Below are 22,288 nucleotides of genomic sequence, written 5' to 3'. Positions count from 1 at the left end.
ATGAAACACGTTTGAAAGCAAAGGGCCTGTTCTTTCATTTAATATATTGTATGTTTATATATTTATAGAAGAAAATTTTATGGACTGTTTTAAACTTTTGGAAAAATCATAAAAATGTTGGCACTGGCTGGCAACTTTTTTAAATGCTGGCGAGGAAAGAGTTAAAGTAATCAATATGACTCCATTGGGTAAATAAATGTCTTCTAAAGAGAACAAATATGTTTGAGAAAAAAAAGCAACTTATATTTTGAGTTTATTTAGGGATGAATGTGTCACCTTTGAGTGTAAACATATCTGTAAAATTCAGTAAACTCAAAATGGCGACCCGCCGGCTCCATGTTGGTAATTCATTTATTGGTTTTCATTCATTTAAAACGTGGGAACCAAAGAGATTTGACATGCCACCGTATTGTCTGACATGCATTAATGCATAACATATCGATATTTATATTGTAATAGTAATTTCTTATCTTACTAGGGATGTAACGATAAAATCATGTGTCCCATTAACTCTTTCACCGCCAGCGTTTTTAAAAAAAGTTGCCAGCCAGCGCCAGCGTTTTTCATGATTTTCACCAAAGTTTAATGCCTTCCAGAAAATGTTTTTCTTTAAATATATAAACATACAATATACCAAATGAAAGAACAGACCCTCTGCTTTCAAACAAAAAAACCGTTTCATCCTACCTTTAGTGGTTCTTTTGCAATCAGCTTTTGAATATGGGTAGGTTTTTGCAAAAACACCATATTTTGAGCAAAAAGCAGAGATAATTCCATTTTTGTGACGGACTTTTCATAGAGATCCCATTCAGAGCGATCTTTAAAACAGACACGGACATGCAGCAGCTTGCCATAGGGCAATACTTCCGGTTTTAAAAAGTTGCGGAAGGGCGCCACCTGGTGGATAATAGCGGTATTGCGGAAAGACGGAAAATCTCGTCATTGGCGGGGAAAGAGTTAAAAATGTCTGTCTGAAATCGATTCTGAATCGCAAGGCTGTGATTCTTTGTTTCATGCACAGTTTGTGTGTGTACTACGGCATTTGGTCAGTGGGAAGTCCTTATCAATCTAAAATCTTTATGAGTCTGAGTCATTTATAACGTGCATTTAAAACAGCAACACTCATTAAATAAAAATCATTCAAAATATTCATTATTATCCATTAAGAAAACGCGCATTTGCACGGTTAATCGTTACAGCCCTATTTCTTACTATTTACTTTTAACTCTTATTAATTTAATCTACTTTTTTTTAAAACTAGTCTATATCTATAAAATATTTACCCTAAAAATGTTAGGGAGAGGAAAACATTTGAGTTTTTTACCTTCTACTTGAAAAGCAATAAAATTCATAAACAGGGTATGATTGTATCTGTGTTTTCATTGAGAAATCATTGGACTGATGTGAAAACAAAATTTTAGAAAAGCAAGATGCACGTTTAACAAAAATAGGGGGCATAAATGTTCTTGTTTTTCTGCCTCTACTTAGACTTTTATATACCATTTAAAATGGTTAAGAAAAACAGTTTTAAAAGTGAATAAAAAGTGAATTTAAGTACATTTTAATAGTTAAGACCACACTGACAGGTAGCTGGATTAACATCTGTCTTTAAGTGTGAATGTACCTTTTAATGAAGTCTTTGAAGTTGAACTCTGTTTCAGACACAGTCACAGACTCCAGTTCTTCCTCTTCCTCCATCTCAATCCCATCATCCTCCAGAGCAGAATCTACAGGAGCTGATCCTATACACAAACAAAGTCCAGCACACAACTATAAACAGTGTCAGGTATAGCAGTAAACCCCCTTATTTGCTGGTCATGGTATACAAGGATTGATTATATTGCTACAGTAGCACTGTGTACTCAAGACAACTGCTCAATAGTAATAGTACACATATGGAAGTGCACTATAGTTAATGATAGTATCAGTACAGTAGTATAATTTAGTACTGTTGAGTATGGTATATAGGTAAGTAAGTACAGTGTTCTTACTGGGGAGTTTAGTGAATAGTATCTGTTTGAGAAGTTCAAGTTCCTCCTCAGGTGCGACCTCCACAGATCCAAACGTCTCTCCTTCTGGCCACACCGACCTAATTAAACAGAGCAATAGATGTGTTCATGAGTATGTTGTTGTTGTACAGTCAAGTAGGGGAGAGTGGGGCTCTTTGGCTTCATTATTCAAAAAATAAATATTTAAGTTAGATTATCTTTTTTTACACAATCAACACACACATCTCTGCTACAGATGAACACTTAAAGTTTGTTTGTTGTACCTAACATTATCGTACAATTACACCAAAAGTGACAGGAGTGCAAACGTTACAAGTGGTGGATATTGTTTATATATCTGCCTCTAATAGATAAATATCCAGACATTCATCCATCCATGATCCTTCATCTAATCATCCTTGTATTATTCATGAATGCATATAAATAGATTGTTCCTAAAAATCACAATTGTGAGATATTTCCCCTGATATTGTACTAACATACATCATTTTGATGAATAGTATTTACATTGTTTACCTGAGGCTTAATTGTAACTGTGTGACAGACTTTTTTGTGTGGCGATCTACTTTTAAAATGATAAAGCCGACAAGACCTACCTGCTAAAAAACACAGTTAAATTTTTTTAATAACACTTTAAATGTGTGTTCGGACTATAATGCATATATCTCTACGCTGAATTTAGGGCTGTCACCATTACGGCATTTTTTTTGAAAAGTTAAAAAAACCTTTTTTATTGAGTAGGCTACATGCCGAGTATTCCTTAAATAAACGGAGATGCAGGTTTGATTAAACAAACTAGAAAAGGACAACAGTATCAGAAGCATCTCTCTCTCTCTCTCTGTCTCTCTCGTTCGTTCGGTCGCTTGTGCACATACACTGTGCGTGTGGATTAGCTCCTGCATGAAGGCAAGAATGTGTATCCAAATATCGAAGTTAGACGACTCAGCTGAAGCGGGCAGGCCTAAAATTTATATAAAGACACACTTGAGAAGAAATGCACAGCAACTCAAAAAGACTTGTTTCTAAGACCAAAATGCCAATTTCACGCTTTGGTTTCTGAAGCTCGTGCAGCAGCATAACTTATGTGCGATCTACCGGCATTGCCTTTGCGATCAACGTATTGGACACCCCTGGCCTAAAACAATTCTTTTTTAAAGATACATAGCAAGAGAGATTAAAATACACTTAGCAAATAGAGCAATGTCTTTATCTGGAGTGTTTGTTAACCCATGTCACCTTCCTGAAGTGCTGGGCACGCTTTTTGGATTTAACCCAGCTACTGTATCGTGTACAGGACAGGTACACTGATATTTATGAACATATCAGTGCATAAGCATCACGCATCAGTTAGTTATCATTGAGCAAAGTTTGCATGATCTTACCGTGCAGCACGCAGTAAACTCAGTGCTTCAGGTCCACTGCGAGACATCAGACAGTCTTGAATCCTGATCAAAGCATCAGTCCTCTGTTCATTTACTGGAGTCTCAGCTGCAGCATCAAAGGGTACAATGCCCTCGGACAGACTCGCAGATAACTGCAACCACACACAAGAGACAGGTTTTAAACTCATCCTGTACATTTGACAGGTGCTTTAATCCAAAGCAACTCAAACGCAGACATCACTATGTCCTCAATGCTTAATTAAAACAGTGCAAGAAAACGATGTAATTAATTTATTGTACAAAATTTGCAAAACGTTTTATACAGGGTTCCCACATCTTAGTTAACTTCACATTCAAGGACCTTTCAAGGACTTTCCAGGTCGAATACCCTCAAATTCAAGGACTAAATGTGGGGACACATTTCAAGTGAGAGCAAGGTTACATCGTGTTACCTTTTAAGATACATTGTTACAGTTCACTTTCGAGGGAACTTGCGTTGCGTCACTGCGGTGACACTTTGGGGACGCTTCCAGGGGTAATTGCGTCTGAATGTGTATATCAAATTCAACCAATGGTGAGGCTTAACAACAAAAACAGGGTGACATGGGAGCCAGGAAGTATATCGCTATCTGAAATATTGCCAAAAACGGCGTTACAGGGATGCAGGAAGTTTGGCAAGGGAGACGCAGTGTCTTGTTCCCTTCTCAGGGAACAACAGGTACATACGTAACCCGAGACGTTTTCATTTGTCAAACACAACTATGCAAAAAAGCATTTTGGTATGAATCAACATTCGCATACAGAAGATATAAGCATTTAAAGCTAACAGTTTAGCACGTGTACTAAAAGGCTAGAAATTTGATGATATTATCCTACACTACACAGGGAATAATATGAATTTTTTTCCAGAAAACTTCTTGCATAAAATAGATTTAAGCACTTTCAATGACCTGTATCTATGTATGTATATTTGTAAAAACTCCCCAGGTCCTTGAATTATTTACCCCAGATTCACAAACTTTTAAGGATTTGAAGGACCCGTGGGAACCCTGTTTATAACTATGAACAATAATAACCCCAGATGCAAACCACTCACCCTTTGATAAATTTCAATGTTTTTAAATAAAAAATCTTCCATTTACATAATTAGACATATAATGTCAATCTTAATTGTGAATGTGATAAGACATTTACAATAAAAAAACTTTCCTTATTAAATATACTCAATAACAAGTAACGTTTGATATATTTGTCTATATACAGATGGTATTTAACACTTTTACCACTGTGGCAGTTGTACCATTATCATATTAATAAAGTTTAGGAACGTTATATTTTTCAGTTATTGAGGAGACAACAAGGACAACTGTGTGCTTATCTGTGTGGCTACAGAGCAACATCCCCAACATAGCTATACAGCTACGTGAGCTAACCACATAACTGTGTAAATTATATTGCAATCTACAAACAGCATGTTGAGTTGATATTGTATATGCAGGAGGGAGAACACATTTAACATTCAAAGGACCACATAAAGTGCAAATGCATTTCTTCTGTCTATTACTTACACTACAAGGACAACAAACATAGCACAATTAATTTGGATTAAACAAGTATAATTTACATAAACTGCACTGTATTTATAAAACAAAGTGACAAAAACATGGGATTGTTGTTCTTTTTTTATTTGCTGCATTTTTTTTATCACCTGAAAGCCAGAAGCTCGGAGCTCTTCAGACACTATCTGAAATGTCTGTTCCAGATCTTCAGTAGTCATCTCAGGCTGAACGGTCTTCTGACTTCGTTTTCTTCGTTTAACTTTCTTTTTCTGTGTGTCACACACAAAAAATTATTTGCTTAGTCCAGCTTAAAAAAAAAACCGACTAAAGCACCATCACAGCAATTTTATATCTTTAGTCCAAACCATTTAAGAGATATGTGCATACTGGTTGATCCTGAACCCTACAGCTCCATTCAAGCATCTTCTATAAAGTCAACAGTTGAAACTTTTACCAATATTATTTAATTTCAATGGACAAAAAAAATAACCACTTACAATTAAATGTTAATATAATAAGATAAAGATAACTTGTTGGTAAACCATGGTTGATAGATACTCTACTCATTAGTTTATTAAAAAGAAACATCTCATTGCAAAACTGCAGTACTACTCAAATATAACATTTCCTCCCAATGTTTTTAAGTCATGTAATCTCAACAAGTAAGGCAAAAACTACTAGGTAAGCCTAAATTCAAGTGATCAAATGTAAAATAATACTTCATAGCTTTTATTGTATTAATGTGGTACAGATTAATCTAGATTAAGCTTCAAAAGTTAATCAAGAGCAGTGAATGACTAACATTAAAAACAGATAGTTGCAGGTTAAATAGGCTGCTGTCACTTTAATGCACAGATTCAGGGCTTGACATTACATTTTTTTTGCTAACCAGCTGAAGTGGCTAGTTGTCTTCCAAAGTTATTTTCACTGGCCACAAGAAAATACATTTTTTATGATCAAAGCTGACTTTGGCATGCTAAAATAACTTGATTTAGAGTAATTTTACTTGATCACCTGGTATGTACCTTTACGTATTGTAAGAATGCTAACATTTAAATGAAAACTGCTCAGTCAAGACACGTACATGAATTTTACTCTCAATTTATAGATTATATTTATGAGCTTGATGATGGTTTCTGTTAAAAGTGATTTAAGATTTCTTTTAAGTCGCTTTTTTACTGACAAATGACGAGAGAGCGTTATTATTGTGCAAACGTGCAAAAGAACATTATTTTGCGCAAAGACAACCTTCTCCTCTCAAGGATTTCATTTGCCTTCGCACAAAACTGGAGGACCACTTTAAGATATCCGCTGAGCTCTTTAAGATATTTCTCTCCGCTCTCTCCCACACACTTTAAGCTATCCAAACGATATCATTTATTGCATCTTTTTCGTTATAGTTGTGTTGTGAACTGTACTATTCTCTTTAATATAAAACCATTTGTGCACGCATACAATTACGTTCTTAAAAGATGTGCTGAATTTGTATTATTATGGATGTGCAGGTGAGGATTTTTAACCTTCTGAAATTATTAAACACACCACATATTTGTTATTTTTTGCGCCATTTTCGCCTTTATTTGATGGACATTTAATGAGAAACAGGAAAGTACAGGGAGGAGACAGAGGTATGGGTTCGGCAAAGGACCTTGAGCCGGGATTAATACTTGGGAAGCGTGTCTGCACCATGTGTCGGAGCCCACCCAGATAGCATGCAACCATTGAAACAATGTTAAAAATCATTGATTTGTCAATGTTAATACCATTGAATCAATATCAGGTTTGCACCCTCCATTAATATTGAAATTTCAACAAATCACCATTATCGTGATCAGTGTTTGCTTTAGTTGGGCCCTTTACTCTTGTGTTTTAATGTCAAGTTTTCTTTGGCTGTTGAAGCAGTTTTTTTTTTAAATACATCTGCTATTGCAAAGAAAACAAAGATCTATCAAAGTGTTATCAAATAGTTATCAAGTAGTTTAATTATTGTAGATATACCTAAATAACCTTGTAAAGCAGTTTAATTTTATATAATCTTGACATCTTCAAAAAATCAATCAGTTTCAACTTAATTTTGAAACACATCTTTCTTTTCAAATGCACATGTGTTTCTACCCAAACGAGTAGAAGAAAATAAAGATTTTACTTAGTGAATGTCAAGAGTCAAGGACCCAACTGAATCAAACACTGATCACAATAATGGTGGTTTGTTGAAATTTCAACATTTTTTCTATATTAATGGAGGGTGCAAACCTGATATTGATTCAATGCAGTTAACATTGGCAAATCAACTGTTTTTAACATTGTTTCAATGGTTTGCATGCTATCTGGGCAGTCCATTATACCATTGGCTCCGACGCACACCGCGTATTTTAAATGAAAATATATTTGGCGTAGACGTTCAAAATCTGTAGTAGATTACTTTTGATCTTTAAGATATTTCATTATCTTGAATAAAAATGATTTTTTATTATTCTTAACATAAAGCTAATAAAATAGTGTAATAAAAAATGCTCATATTAAACAGCTTGTTTTATTAATAAAAAAATTGATGGATGGTATTTGTGTTCTAACACAAATAAATGAAAAACTACTACAGTGTAAAACATGGACAAACTCACCTAAGTAAAGCGAAGAAATTTACCTTGAATCTTTTGTATTGTCGAAGTTTTCTGACTTTCATATTAACATTCATTTTGAAAGTAAGGAAATTATTTACACCATATGAGTATCATTTACTGCATTATAATTTACTCGAGATCATGTGCGGTGCTGGTGTGATCATGCTTTTTGCGTCACAGAGAGCAAAATATTTCAGTAGGTCATTCAGGCATTTAAGAGGCACCGAAACGATGCACCGAAATCTGTGTTTTGATTCAGTCTGGTAGATACCGACCATATAGGCTTTCGGTACACAACCCTAAGGGTGAGTAAATCATGGGGTAATTTTGATATTTGGCAGGAGTATCACTTTATTGCATATTTTAATCTTGATTTTGCACAACACTACATTTTTCACATGATGGGCTACAGTTAAATTCATAGCTTGATTTGGATAAAAAAAATGAATAAAAACAGACTTTCAGAGGCTATCAGCCATCACAAAAAAACATTCAAGTTCTCACCTGCACAACAAGATTGTTTCGTCCCTTACAGAATCGCTCAAGCATTTTCAAAAACAGATGCGTGGACTCCACTAGATCTTTAAGAAATGAACGTGGCTGTGTCCGTTCATCAAACTTGCGTAAAAGAGTGAGGAAAATCTCTCTAAACTCCATCAGATAGAAGATATTACCTGAACAAAACACCACATATTTAAAGTAACAGAAAGACAGATAATAGCAACCGTTTTGAAGTCATAGGCATTTATAAGCACATACTCTTGATGACACTGGCGCTGTGCCGGATATTGTCGACTTTTGAGCGGTCCATCTCATTTACTGTCAGCAACAGCTCCTGATATGCCTTCAGAGCAAAGTGCATCCTGGGAAATGGAGGAATAACTGATCAACATCAACTGGGCTCTACTCATCTCAACCTTTACAAAATCATTATTCATATTCTTCTATTCTACTGAAAAAAACACAGAGGAAGTAAAACAATATGTATGGACACAGAAGATATGATAAAATATTGTTAAAATAATACAAGATTTCACCGCTTTATTTTTGTAACAAGACATGAAACTAAGTGAAGCTATCGACCTTCATTGGGCTGCTAAGAAGATTCATGTGATGGCGGTGATGCCCATCTGAGCAATTTGCCAATCGGTTCAATATTTAATTGAGAATTGTGGCATCCATAATATAAAAACACACACACACACACACACACACACGCACACACACACACACACACACACACACACACAAGTAGGAGTGTGACTGACCTGCGAGACCAGGATGTGGCACTTTTCCGATCCATGAGGATCATCTCGTAGTAGTTAGTAATGTTCTTCTCAATAAAATGAAAGGTGCGGATGGACATGGTCTCAGATACAAGGTCCGGTCTGAAGTTCTGACCACGATTAAAGGCCATGAAGAAGGTTAACGCCCACAGGTAATACGTCTCATCGTGCTGTTGGGCCCGTTCACGGATCAGATCCTCCTGCACAGACAACAAGACACATGAGCATTACAAATATTGGGAAATGTGCTATTTGAAAAATAAATATTGTGCACCAGGGTCCAAAATGACAGAGGACTATAAAAGTATAATTAAATGTTACATTGAACCATATATATTATATTTATGTCGAGTATCATCATTTACTTTTCAAGTCTTTTGTGAGCGCAAGTTTGTTATTTGAAATGTAGACGGGCAGCAAGAGCATTCAAATAGGTCGATGCGAAACCCTCCTTTTTACAGGTGCATCAGTGATTGAATCAGCAAATTGAAAATATTTTAACTTTTTAAAATGCTGTGTTCGCACCGCAGGTCATGCGACAAGAACCAACCAATCAGCTTTACCCTTTACATATTAACATTGCATCATACATATCAACTCAAGGAGCAACTGATCATGGCTGTACAATTCATCTGCCCCGTTAAGAAACGCTATTTTATATAGATAACTTAAGTCTTAGTACTACAGATAATCAAGTAAAGGTACAAAAGGTTGTGGGAATGATTGCATTTTCTGTTAATTTACATCTAACATAGCATCATATTTCACACTTGTGCACCTACAGGCAGACAAGGGAACTGTAATACTTTAAAGGAGCTGTATGTAGATTTTTGAAATTGAGCCGTAGTTTGAGGTATAAATATCCACAAGAGTGGGTTTATAATTTGCAATCAACAAAAACATTGCAACCATAAAATTTAGCAGATAAACTTATGCTGTTCATTGTCAGTGGTGCTCCTGTTGTGTCTGGCAACATAAGAGGGGGACGGAGAATAAACCGCCTCCAATATTAGAAATTTAGACTGCGATACGTTTAGTTGCTAGAGGTCAATGTTACATACAGCTCCTTAAGATTAGCGATAGAGTGGGGCTTCTTGGTTTTCAAATATTGTTTAAGTAATTAAAAAATATTTCAGGTGCCACCCTATCACCCCCCAAACTCTGCCTATGCACAGCATCCCAACTCTTTAGCTAACTTTAGTGGGTATAAATCAAATGTTTAATGAATGTCAAATGTTAAACTAATTTCACTACAGTCTTAGTGTACAATAGGTAGTATAACAAATCATGGACACTGTAGTTGGTTGACTCCATCCACAACAACAATCAAAGTAAGGAGCTTGACATCTGCCATTGTTTGCCAATTTTACTTTTTAGGTAAATTATTCCTTTAATTTTTTTAAAACGAGTTTAAGTTAGACATAAGAGCAGACACAAGAGTTTCATGACCATTTAAAGTGCAAACAACAACATAAAGGCTTTTTTCAACATGTTGTAATTTTGTAAGACAGCCACATCAAACATACTGCCACATTTCCCATAAGATTTGAGTATTTATAACATCTTTAGTATTTTGCTCATTCTGTCCTTCGTCTTTACTCACCTTTACCAGGTACATGAGGTGATTGTAGCAGTTCTCCAGAAAGTCAATGCAGAACTCACGCAGGAAGAGACGTACATTCAATGCAGAGCGCCGTTGTCTCGCAGAGTCTCTAGCAATCTGTTTGCGTTTGGGCACACGTCTCACGTTCTTACCCAAATCATGAGAATAGTTCTTGAACTAAAAAAAAAATCCCATTATTCATACAGAGGTGCTTCCTAAAACTGCTTCAAGTTAGCTGTCCTTAAATATATAGCTCAAATAAAATGCTGACATGATTAATGTTTTGAAGAGTGAAGCTTACATTGTGAAGTCCTTGATGAAAAATCACATCTTTCTCTCCAATGGACTTCAGTCCTTCAATGACATATGAGCCACGGAAACGAGAGTGTCTTTGAAAGAAAAAGATCAGAAATGCTTGCTGTTATTCTTCAGAAGTTTATTTAAGGAATATGAGTAAACAGAATAATAAAAAACACATGTCCAAATAATAAAACAATGTTTAAATGAAACTCCACCTCCTTATATAATAAAGCATAAAATGACACTGGTTAAAGCATTAATCAAGTATTTTGAAGGTTAGCAAGTTATTCTGTTTGGATAAAATATAGTTCAATAGTTCGCCTGTGCATTCATTCTGATCTTAATGAATAATGGTAAACAAACTTGGCTTGCTGTCCTCGAAGGGAGCTCTGCAGCTGAGCTCTGAACTTTTAATCGCTTGTCAATAACAAACACAGGTAACGCAGAGTGTCAGAACTGGATCAGTCCTTTTATTAGTCCGATTTCTGATCCAGCAAAAAAGGCTCGAATTGGCCCCGATACCAATCCCAGATATCGTATCGGTGGATCCCTAATTTAAAACTCTTATAACCCTTTTCCCTTAAATCTGAATCCATATCAACAAATAAAGCTTCTGTAGATATATAAGTAATCCTGATCAAGCTTTACTACATTTTCTCACCTGGTTCCTCTCTGCAGAGCACGACTGTGTTTTGCTGCTATCTCTTTTCTTCTCAGTTGCTCAAGTTCATCCGCGTCTTTCTGTTTCTCCGCTGCTGAACGTATCTGTCCTGCATTCACCAACATCTCTGCAGTCTGAAACCAAAATACAGAAAACCACTTTCACCAAAACTTCACTTCATATACAGTAAATCTGAAAACTTGTTAATAGCTTTATTAATCTGTAATACCTTATTATTACAATGATGTTATACATGTTATAATCAGTTAATGCAATGTAATAGGCAATATAAATGATGAATTTTTGTTATTTAAAGGATTAGTCCATTTTCTTAAAAAAAATCCAGATAATTTACTCACCACCACCAAAATGTTGATGTCTTTCTTTGTTCAGTCGAGAAGAAATTATGTTTTTTTGGGGAAAACATTCCAGGATTTTTCTCATTTTAATGGACTTTAATGGACCCCAACACTTAACTCAACATTTAACAGTTTTTTCAACAGAGTTTCAAAGGACTCTAACAATCCCAAACGAGGCATAAGGGTCTTATTTAGTGAACCGATTGTCATTTTTGGAAGAAAAATAAAAAATATTCACTTTTAAACCACAACTTCTTGTCCATCTCCGGTCCTGTGATGCGCCAGCGCGACCTCACACAATACGTCATCACGTCAAGAGGTCACGGATGACGTATGTGAAACTACGCCCCAGTGTTTACTAGGGGTGACCCCGAATAGTCGAAGATTCGATGCATCGATAGGAGAAGCCTGATTCGACTACCAATCTCATAGTCGAATCGTCGCAGATGTGTTATGAAATGAGGATCATTCAAATTTGGCCGTATATGGGTGCACACATTATCTGATTTCACATAACAGCTTTCTCACAATATATTAATATACAGCATATTATGATAATGCTGCAAATAATATGTGAAGTAGCAGCTTTCAATAAATATTTTAAAATGCGTTAATAAATCCAACAACCCCAGTGACCGGGCTTCACGTCCATAAAAGGGTCTCTATGTTAATAAAGCCTTGCCTCTTTGTTTCGACATTTAAAAGACAAAGCTGGCAAATTAAACTATGACTTTCGTTCTTTTAATAATTTCTATATTTTATTTTATTTATAAATCACTTTGGGTTATCGGATTTAATTATTTGTCTTGTGTTTTGTTTCCGTGCACTTGAGGCATTTTGCATATTTGTTCTGCACTTTGTTACTTCTGACCTTATTTTATAAAAAAAAAATTTATTTATTATAAACGTAAATTCCGATCTAATTTAAGTATGTAAATTTTGTATAGCTTTTCGTTGTATCGATGTTGCGCTATTGCGTGCTGGCCATGCTTGCGCATGTAATTTAGCCGAACGGGCTAGGTGCTCTCTGCGTCTCATATTTAGGAGTTTATCAAACTAAACATTAAAAAACGGATGTTTTTCGACGAGTATACGTTTTTAAAATGTATTTAAAACAGAGTGGTTATATTGTCTATCTTAAAGTTAAACTACAAAACAGGTAAGCCGGTTTTTTTATTTCGGTGATGAAACGGAAACTAGTATCTGCACCGAACCTATTTCTGCCTGACACGAATGTCTTTCTTGTGATTTAATATTATGGTCAGTCGGTGTTCACTTTCAAATGATAGCAAAGAGTCATTTCTCATTTGTCGGGTTTTTTTGGTCATGACTGCTTTGACGCGCTCTCTCCAAATTAAATAAAAACACTAAATTGTAGCCGAGTTTCCAAGGCAGGATCACCTTTTTATTTTTTTAGGTTTAGTTATCAAAATGTATTTTTGTGTGATGTTCTGTAGATCGTGGCTTTAAAATGTTATGAGGAATAATGAAACAAATGTTGCCTTACATTTTATCTTAAAAAAAATATATATATAAATGCATCATCAGTTTTGTCTTCGTTTATTACTTGAAAGACAGTTTTGGTCACTTTATCAGACAGTTGTTTATGTGTGCTGCTTGTGAAAGAAAATAAAAGTTACCAATTTGTACCTGGTCTGGCCCCCTCCCAACCCATGCACACAAACATAGATGATTGGACTATCGGTCGACTATGGAAAGATTCGAAAATTCTGATTCGAATATGTAAATCCTTAGTCGAGGACACCCCTAGTGTTTACAAGTGTGGAGAAAGAGGACCGTTCCGACATTGTTGTATGTGGAATGATACTAATTCATGTCTTTGTGTCAGTTTATTGTTTAAAATGGTCCGCTAATGTGCGTTTCATATATGTAACATGTGACCTTTCTACGTCACTACGCAATTACGTGAGGTCGCGCTGGTGCATCACAGAACCGGAGATAGAAGAGAAGTTGTGATTGACAATCGACAATCGTTTCGCTAGATAAGACCCTTATGCCTTGTTTGAGATTGTTTAGAGTCCTTTGAAACTCTGTTGAAAAAACTGTTAAGTGTTGAGTTAACTGTAAGTGTTGGGTTCCATTAAAGTCCATTAAAATGAGAAAAATCCTGGAATGTTTCCTTAAAAACATGAACACTGAACAAAGAAAGAATCAACATTTTGGCTGACATGGCGGTGAGTAAATTATCTGGATTTATTTTAAGAATACGGACTAATCATTTAAACTAAACGTTTACAACATTTATTAATTTGATGCAAGAGAATATTTGTGGAATTATAATTAGCATGAATCTAAATAAACAAAACATTAATAAACAGCCACTGAGTTGAAAAAAAAAAATAATATACAGCAGCCGAAAAAATGAAGAGACCACTTCAAGATTATTTTCAGTTTATCTAAATGTATTATTTATTGGTATGTGTTCAAGTAAAATTATCCTAATAATGTTTTAATTTGCATTAATTTGCAGAAAACTGAAACCAGATAAACGAACAAAAAGATGCAATGTTCTCAGTCTTGAATGCTCCAAAGAAAACAAGTTTATATTCATTTTCAAACAACACAGTGCTAATATGTATGATACTAATACATGTATCAGTACTGTAACAGTTTACAATAAGGTTGTATTAGTAAAGATTACTAAATGCATTACTTACATGAACAAACAATGACCAATATAGTTTTTCAGCATGTATTAATTCTTGTTAATGTTAGTTAATTTCAGTACAGTTCATTATGCATTAACCTATGTTAATTAAGTATTATCCATGTATTTAAGGAACAATTCAGAAGTAAATATTTGATGGAATAAACCCTGATTTTTTTATCACATCTTTCCTGTGTCTTTCCATGCTCTCATTCTTTTACTTTGCTGTTGGGTGACTGATATGGTCACAATACATGGACAAATGATGGTTGAAGTAAAAACTGGAGCAGTCTCTTAATTTTTCCACGGCTATATGTTGCATTCACAATTTTATTAAAGAGATGCGTGTAAATGTGTGTGTGTGTGTATATATATATATATATATATATATATATATATATATATATATATATATATATTTAAAAAGGGGTAATGGTGTCACCTGATCTTTGAACATGAGTGAAATGATCTCAAGTATGTGAAAGCTCCACTTCTGTTCACTCTGAGCACAGGCCAGAAACTTGAGAAGATCATCCAGTCCACTCATGTGAAGAGCCCACAGCAGTTTATCATGAACACTGGCATCATCATCCACATTCTGCACAAGATATTAGACAGTGTCCCATTTAAACTTAACGAGCAACCAAAAAAGTTACGGTTAGCATAATGACCACGTTTGTATATTTTAGTTCTTTCTACTTCTATTTCAACCAGCATGTAAATTAATGGCTTGTTCATGTGTATCACTGTGTTATTGAACATGTCTGTATGTCAACTCACTTTTTCCTCATAGGGGTCTGGAGGAATGTGCAGTACATTTCTCACCAGCAGCAAAATTCTCTCTATCAGTAGATTATGTTCTTCAGTCCTTTCCTCCCAATCCTTAAGGAAAAAACAGGATTAGTTTTAGGAACACAGTCTTGAAAAGTTAAAGCACAGTTTGAATCCTCACCAGTTGCAGAAGGTTGTAAAGCGTCTCACTCAGTACAGTGAAAACCTTCTCATCCGCAAATGCCTGCAAGAAGAGCAAATTATTTTTATTATCAATAACTACTAACCTGCAGATGGTATTTGTTAATAATAGGAATGTGTTGGGGCTTTTGGTGACATCATGCCTGAATGTTAAATTATTGTTAAATAACCTAAAGGAAGAAATTAATCTGAGATTAATATTTATATAATTAATATGCATGTTGAAGATGAGTGTGTCTACCAGACATGTTAAATGTTGGACAAAACATGATTTGTAAGGGAAAGGACCCTGCCTGGTATCAAGGGGGAATGTGGCATACTGGAAATGGAAGTGTCAAAGGTCCTATGCCAAATGCAGTGGAAAAGTTGGTGTGTATGTTAATTCTATCTTTTAACAAACTTTATGAGCAAACGTAAGCAGGATTTATTATTAATCCTACTTTATTCCTTTTTCTGTCGAGTCATAGCATCACATTTGAACTTACAAATGCTGAAATCACTTGCGTTATGTAATAGTCTGTGGGGAACCTGCAAAGTCTGCGGGAACTTTCAGTGCAGCTTTTCAGTGATTTTTTTCAGTGGGCTTGTGTGTAAATGCAACATTTTTTCAATTTTCTGCTAAGATATATGTGATTTTGCATTATGATTATGAAATCATGCAAGCCCTGCATATTTTGCACATGGAAATCTGCAATTTATGCTGCAAAAGTGTGGCGTGTTTAAAAAAAAATGCGGCCCCCGCATAAATATGCAGAATTTGTCTGATTATGCGTTGAATCATGCTATTGCATAATCAAGTTTTTCTGGAGGGACAGATTAGTGCTGCAATCTAAATGAGGGAATTACAATCAAGCAGTTTTAAAGCATGTAGAAATTACTGTCGCAGAATTTTTTTTACATATGCTATTACGATGCTCAAATATGAGTTTTAGGTGATAAAATTATCGACTACAGGAAGATGTATATACGTTATACAAATAACCTTGACATGGCCGTTTCATACATTATAAAGTACCTCTTTATAGGCCTGAAGATATGATGTCACTTGCAGAAAGTGATGTCTGAATGTCGGATCATCTGGAACTTTTCCAAAGCAAAGCAGCGCTGGTTGGGTCAAGTTCACCATCAGCCTAAGGAAATTTTTAATTGTTACGCATCTTATTTTCCTTCATTCTAGCCATTAGACTATAAACTTTTTGAATCAAATAACTCAAAATACTGCAGCTCAGACACCTAATACAGGCATCAAACAGTGGCTTGTCCTCCGTGTGCTGGACGATGATGGGTATGAGGTCGTTTTGAAGAATCTGTCCTGCTCCCAGCTGCTGTCTGATGTCCCGTGTGTCATCCTCATGTCGCAGGTAGCGGATAAGATCTTTCACACTCTCTGTACACAATTATGACCAAAGAAAATACATTCAAAATAATTAAGGAAGGACACCTGTTATGCAAAATCCACTTTTACAAGGTGTTTGGACATAATGTGAACACAACAACCCTATGATAAAAAAATCCACCTGCTCCTTGTTTTTTAATCCCCATTAAACATGCCGTTTTGATTCTCGTATCAATGAGGTCACATTGATAAAGCCCCACCCACTTACAGTCCTGTCATGGTTGAACAATATTTTTTGTTTCAAGTCACCCAGGTGTACTATTTTTTTATTAAATCATTGGGGATATACTACAAAAATATTTTGCTTATGTGAATTTAAAGGGGTGCCAATAATTATAACACATTTTTATAGAACCGTTTGTGTTGCAATTGTTTGTTTTCAATGAGAGCAGAGTTCTTGTTTTAATATTTTAAGCAAAAGGTTAAATAAAATATTTTTTCACAGCCTTCTTTGCTCATAACAAGGGTGCCAATATTAGTGGAGGGCACTGTATACTACAGTAGTAATAGCTGTAAATTCATATGTATATAAATATGCCTCGATCTGAAGGTGTGTAATGGATTAATAATTACCGAGACAGTCTGGTTCTTTGTGATAAATGTCTCCCTCCAGATAACCCAACGCACTGCATGTGGCCAATAATTCACAGTTCATCATGAATAAGTCCATGCAACGGTCCAACCAAAGAAAATAACTGGGACCAAATCTGCAGAGAAAACACACAGTTTAATCACAATAAATGACAAATTTATTCCTGTCAAATTTAAAGGCAGATTTTTGAAAGTTTTAAAAACCAGGCAGTTAATTATGGTTTTAAAATACTTTTTATTCAAAACATGACAAATACTTTCCAATAAAGTGATCAGTTGAGGTAGAATACAGATTAAAATATTACTAGTAAAATCAATATCACAATGTCGTCTTAATGCCCTTGCATGATTCCCTTGCAACAATGCATGATTTGTAAAAAATCTGCTACACCTGTTTGTCAGTTAAGTCAGCAAAGTTAATTTTGAGAAAAATCCAAGATTTTTTTAAAGGTTCAAAAACAAAATTACCACATCGATTTTAAAATCACTGGTAAAACTGATTTAGCACACACAAAGTAAAAAGAAATCTATATTTGTTAAACTTTTTCTTTCTTTTATTGTTTGATTGACATTAAGATAGACAGCTTTAAGATCTACTGTAATGCAAGAATCGAATGTAATGTTACACATCAGATTTTTTTCCAACAACAGTTAACGAAATATTCACTATTATTTATTATACAGTATATTTGTGAATTCTTGTCAAAACCGATATTTTTAACACTGTCATTCTTTGTGTATATATCGGGGTCGACATTCTTCAGATGTGTCAGTCAGTGCGTGGAAGATCGTTTTCGAGTCTTGTCTCTCTTAATAATTATTTTAACATCAAGCAAGTCCTGCACTTTATTTTCTAATTCCTGCATGTTTTAAAACCAAAATCTCAGATGCGCAAGAGGATGAACAACCATATTTTGTGTATTAGGATGGTAGGCTACACCTCTTAAAAATCGTACAAATACAGATCATTTTAGATTTGGATTCGCTAGATGAGAGGTTAATATATTTTTATTTTTATGAAAACCTCTGACCGATTTAGACAGCACAGGTCACATTTACTGTCTGAGGCTGCGTCTCAATGCATCCAAATAATCCGACCTCGGGCAGAGTAATACTGACAGAAGTTAGCGCGAGAGGGGAGGAGTCAGGAGTGATGATGTAACTGTGTGCTGAGGTCGACGTGCTGCAAACTAAGTGCTCTTCCACCATACAATACAGTTCTCATTTTTATCTGTTTAAAAAAAATTGCCAGGTTTTATTTTGTGCCACTATACTTACTCATGTTACTACTCATGTAACAGTCTTTTAATAGGGAAAACATGGAAGTGTTTGGTGGTTTCTAAATTTATCCCTGTCTGGATCCTAAGGAATGAATGGGGCTAGGCTAAATGCTAACACATTCACGACACGCTGTACAAAGATTAAGTGCACACATTGAAAAAAGTTAAGAATGTACTAATTTGTCTAAGTTGAGGTAACAACAAATAAAATATTGAAAAACTGTGGTGTTTTCCTTTAAGAATTGGGCTACTTATAAACTGTTTTCGTGAGATGATTTTTTGTTACGCGGAACTGGCAACCAACGCAGCTGCGCACACAGAAGTGCAATTGTCGGTACGTATGGTAGATATAAAAATGTATATTTAATTCACTAGATAGGAATACTACATAAACAGTTGGCAGTAAATATTTGGCTGAGATTCTCAGTATTTTAAATGCATACATTTTTAATTTCCTACAGTTTTTTGCAGTGTAAGGACTAGGCATGGGCCGGTATAAGATTCTGGCGGTATGATAACCTTTAGCAAAAATACCACGGTTTCACGGTGTTGCGGTATTGCCATTGCAACACTAAAATGTGTTATTTTCAAATGCCAGGTACAATAAAGCCTTTAAATTATAATATGCTTTCAAAACATATATAATATTTTCGTAATATATATTAAATGTAAACATCAAATCAATCACATGACTTCATGATTTAATGAATTTTGTATAAACACAGCTCATACCTTGGAGACGGTATCACAGAACATTTTAGTGGTTTTGAAACCTTGACTGTTTTAAACCTCGGTATACCTTGAAACCGGTAATCGGCCCATGCCTAGTAAGGACAGTGGGTTAAGCAAGTGTGTGCTGCACACTTCTGCACGCAGCAAGCTTTTAAGAAAAAAATTGATAGAAAAAGTAAGTAAATAGGGGGAGATTTTCATTTTGGGGTGAAACAATACATTTAGAGCCTGTGGTAGAGCGTATAACAATATAATTTTAGATTAAATCATGATAAATCTGTTTGGGTCTTACCTGGTTTTCAACAGCAGATCTGGAGTCCAATGACACCAGTTATTCGCTGTTCAAAACCTGCAAAATATAACTAAAAATTAAACACAATAACACTAAACATGACACACAAGAACCTAAAGATATAGTTGTACACAATTATTTAAAACAAAAGTATAGATCAGTAACTCACATAGCCTATACACAGATGGATGTATAAGGGAAGACCAGTATAAATGGTTATATTTTTAATTATTTTGATAATTTGGTACTCATTGTCGTGAATCACAAGATGTTACAGGCCATAACAATATCATATTTTCTGTAGAAAGTGTCTAATGAAGCTGAAAATCATGATTTCCTGATGGCCAAATAAGTCAGTGTCAATTCTGTTACTGTCAAACTTTGTTAGAGTAACATTGTTGACAGTTGTGTGTGCATGTCAGTTCTGTTACATACTGTCAACACTGTTACTCTACTTTGGTAACAGAGTTTGGCAGTGATTTGTATAAAAAAGGGAATTCTAGTTTAGTAATAATAATGCGGTTTATTTGAAAATCTTGTTAAAAATTTGCCATCAAGTTTAACGATTTCACTTTCAAAGTGCATATTTTGTTCGTTTCTTGCATGCGTTTAGTTTAACTGGCACAAATCTGGACTAAACCCTTTATCTAAGCACGTGCATAACAGTTACAAAGAATAAAAGTTGCTGAAACATAAACTTTTGATTTAATATGTTACGTAATGTAATGACACACATTTATGTTAAAGTGTGTCATATTTTAGGCACTACGTTAATTTAACATCTCATCCCACTCTCAGTATATCTTTACAACGTCTACACAGAAAACTTGCTGCAGAAAACAAGCTGTCGATATCCGTGCAGTAGTGTGACTGTAGTTTATATGCTAAGAGATCACTGTACTCTTCGTTATAAAGTATTAATGAAAATCATACATACCAGATTATATATGTTTGATATGTGCTTGTCCCCCCACTATAAAACTATTCAAACCACTCGACCATAAAATAACTATTCAGGTAAAGTGAAAATTAATAACAAAATAACATTGTCTAAACACATAGTCCATCTTGTATCGTCTAGCGCGCGCTCTTCAGAGCGGAAATGACGCAAGGCCTTGAGTCTTAAAGGAGCCGTGTACACAGAAATAGTCACGTTTGGCCACTTAAAAAATATATAAACTGGCCTGATTCATTTAAAATTGTGCAGCTACCACTACAGCTGTGGCACTATGATCTTGTTTCACCTCATTTAAGAAACAGTGGTCAATTTAAAAGACCCTTCCAATGTTCAAGAACAATGCCAATAGTCAATGAATGTGAATTTGTCCATATTATTTACACAGAAATGCATTTCTAAATGTTTAAAATGCTTTCACATTCACTTTTATTCATCTCATTATGATTATTTTTTACGTCATGATGAATTAGCATTACTTATAAGACTGCCTTTTCTGTTCAAATAACATTAATGGATAGAAAACTATTATAAAACAAACATGAAGGCTAAATATTTGTAATAGTTTTTCTTACCTTTATAAGCGTACGCGTGTTATTTTGTTCTGAAACAGAAGCAGGTGATGAGCAAACCGCATCAAACACTAGCTCCAGTACACAGTAGTTTTCACAGTAACACAGGGAAAAAACAAAGTAACATACAAATAAGAAAACTATTAACATGATTTGATATCACCTCTTTTATAAAATAATCACCCATAACAGATGTGTTAGCTAGGGAACTTCTGAATAATACTTTGCGTGTCAGGATTATTAGAAAATCAGTCAGGCAGTTCAATATATTATCCACGTGTTAACATATTTTTTTATAAATTATTTCATAATAAAATTACATTTCACAATATTCACACAAACTATGTTGTTCGGCTGCAAGGTTACGTGAATGTGTGATAAAGTAAAATGTACCCCTTAAAATTCCTGAAAAGGGCTAAAAAAATGCCTAAAAAGGACACAATTTGTACCTGCTGTGTTGATTGTATCTTAAAACGGTTTACATGATTAGAATCACAAGAATTCCAGCTTTCCAAAGATATGTTAAATTAAATAGTTTTTTGTTTTTGAGTTGTTGTATTTGATGAAGTTTTCTGTCAAATAATGCAGGGTCCCTCCCAAGGTACCCTGGAATTTTAAGGGGTTTTAAAACTCTTCTGGCACTGTCATGCTACATGATTTTGCCAATTTCAAATTTTTTATCACAGACTGTAAAGTTTTTTATCTGTAACGCTTTAAAGGTTGTCAGACAAAATAGGCAATTTAAGGTTAATGCATTATTGCTTTATCATATTTGCCCCAAATAAAATTAAATGGTTGCAATCTGTTAGGTTGTTCCGGGACCTAAACAAGGTCTTTTTGCCAGAGCAGAGGGATATATATATATATATATATATATATATATATATATATATATATATATATATATATATATATATATATATGAAACTAAGAATAAATAATTTCATTCCATTATTTAATGGCTTGAAAATATACACATGATGGACTTACTTCTCGTTTATAAATCATACTGGAGTAAATACATAATTGTAAATGTCTAAAAACTGCCAA

The 22,288-nt window shown here is 34.7% G+C and overlaps 1 protein-coding gene across 1 annotated transcript in view; it reads right to left on the bottom strand.

The window, feature by feature from the left end:
• Positions 1-20,800, bottom strand: part of timeless (timeless circadian clock) — a 31,781-nt gene extending 10,981 nt beyond the window's left edge. Inside the window, exons 1-18 of the mRNA XM_065241929.1 lie at positions 20,649-20,800; positions 19,712-19,768; positions 17,390-17,523; positions 16,654-16,807; positions 16,436-16,550; positions 15,401-15,463; positions 15,229-15,330; positions 14,891-15,046; positions 11,422-11,555; positions 10,762-10,849; positions 10,461-10,637; positions 8,840-9,057; positions 8,331-8,434; positions 8,076-8,245; positions 5,100-5,219; positions 3,392-3,543; positions 1,992-2,089; positions 1,625-1,742 (exon numbers count right to left, since the gene is read on the bottom strand). Coding sequence (XP_065098001.1) covers positions 1,625-1,742; positions 1,992-2,089; positions 3,392-3,543; positions 5,100-5,219; positions 8,076-8,245; positions 8,331-8,434; positions 8,840-9,057; positions 10,461-10,637; positions 10,762-10,849; positions 11,422-11,555; positions 14,891-15,046; positions 15,229-15,330; positions 15,401-15,463; positions 16,436-16,550; positions 16,654-16,807; positions 17,390-17,486 — 2,066 coding nt within the window. The 5' untranslated portion in view covers positions 17,487-17,523; positions 19,712-19,768; positions 20,649-20,800. The remainder of the gene's footprint in view (positions 1-1,624; positions 1,743-1,991; positions 2,090-3,391; positions 3,544-5,099; positions 5,220-8,075; positions 8,246-8,330; positions 8,435-8,839; positions 9,058-10,460; positions 10,638-10,761; positions 10,850-11,421; positions 11,556-14,890; positions 15,047-15,228; positions 15,331-15,400; positions 15,464-16,435; positions 16,551-16,653; positions 16,808-17,389; positions 17,524-19,711; positions 19,769-20,648) is intronic.
• Positions 20,801-22,288: the final 1,488 nt, after the last annotated feature.

Source organism: Paramisgurnus dabryanus, chromosome 14, assembly GCF_030506205.2.
Source record: "Paramisgurnus dabryanus chromosome 14, PD_genome_1.1, whole genome shotgun sequence".
Lineage (NCBI taxonomy): Eukaryota > Metazoa > Chordata > Actinopteri > Cypriniformes > Cobitidae > Paramisgurnus > Paramisgurnus dabryanus.
Note: the sequence above shows the minus strand (reverse complement) of the source record. Positions and strands in the feature narration are given on the sequence as shown.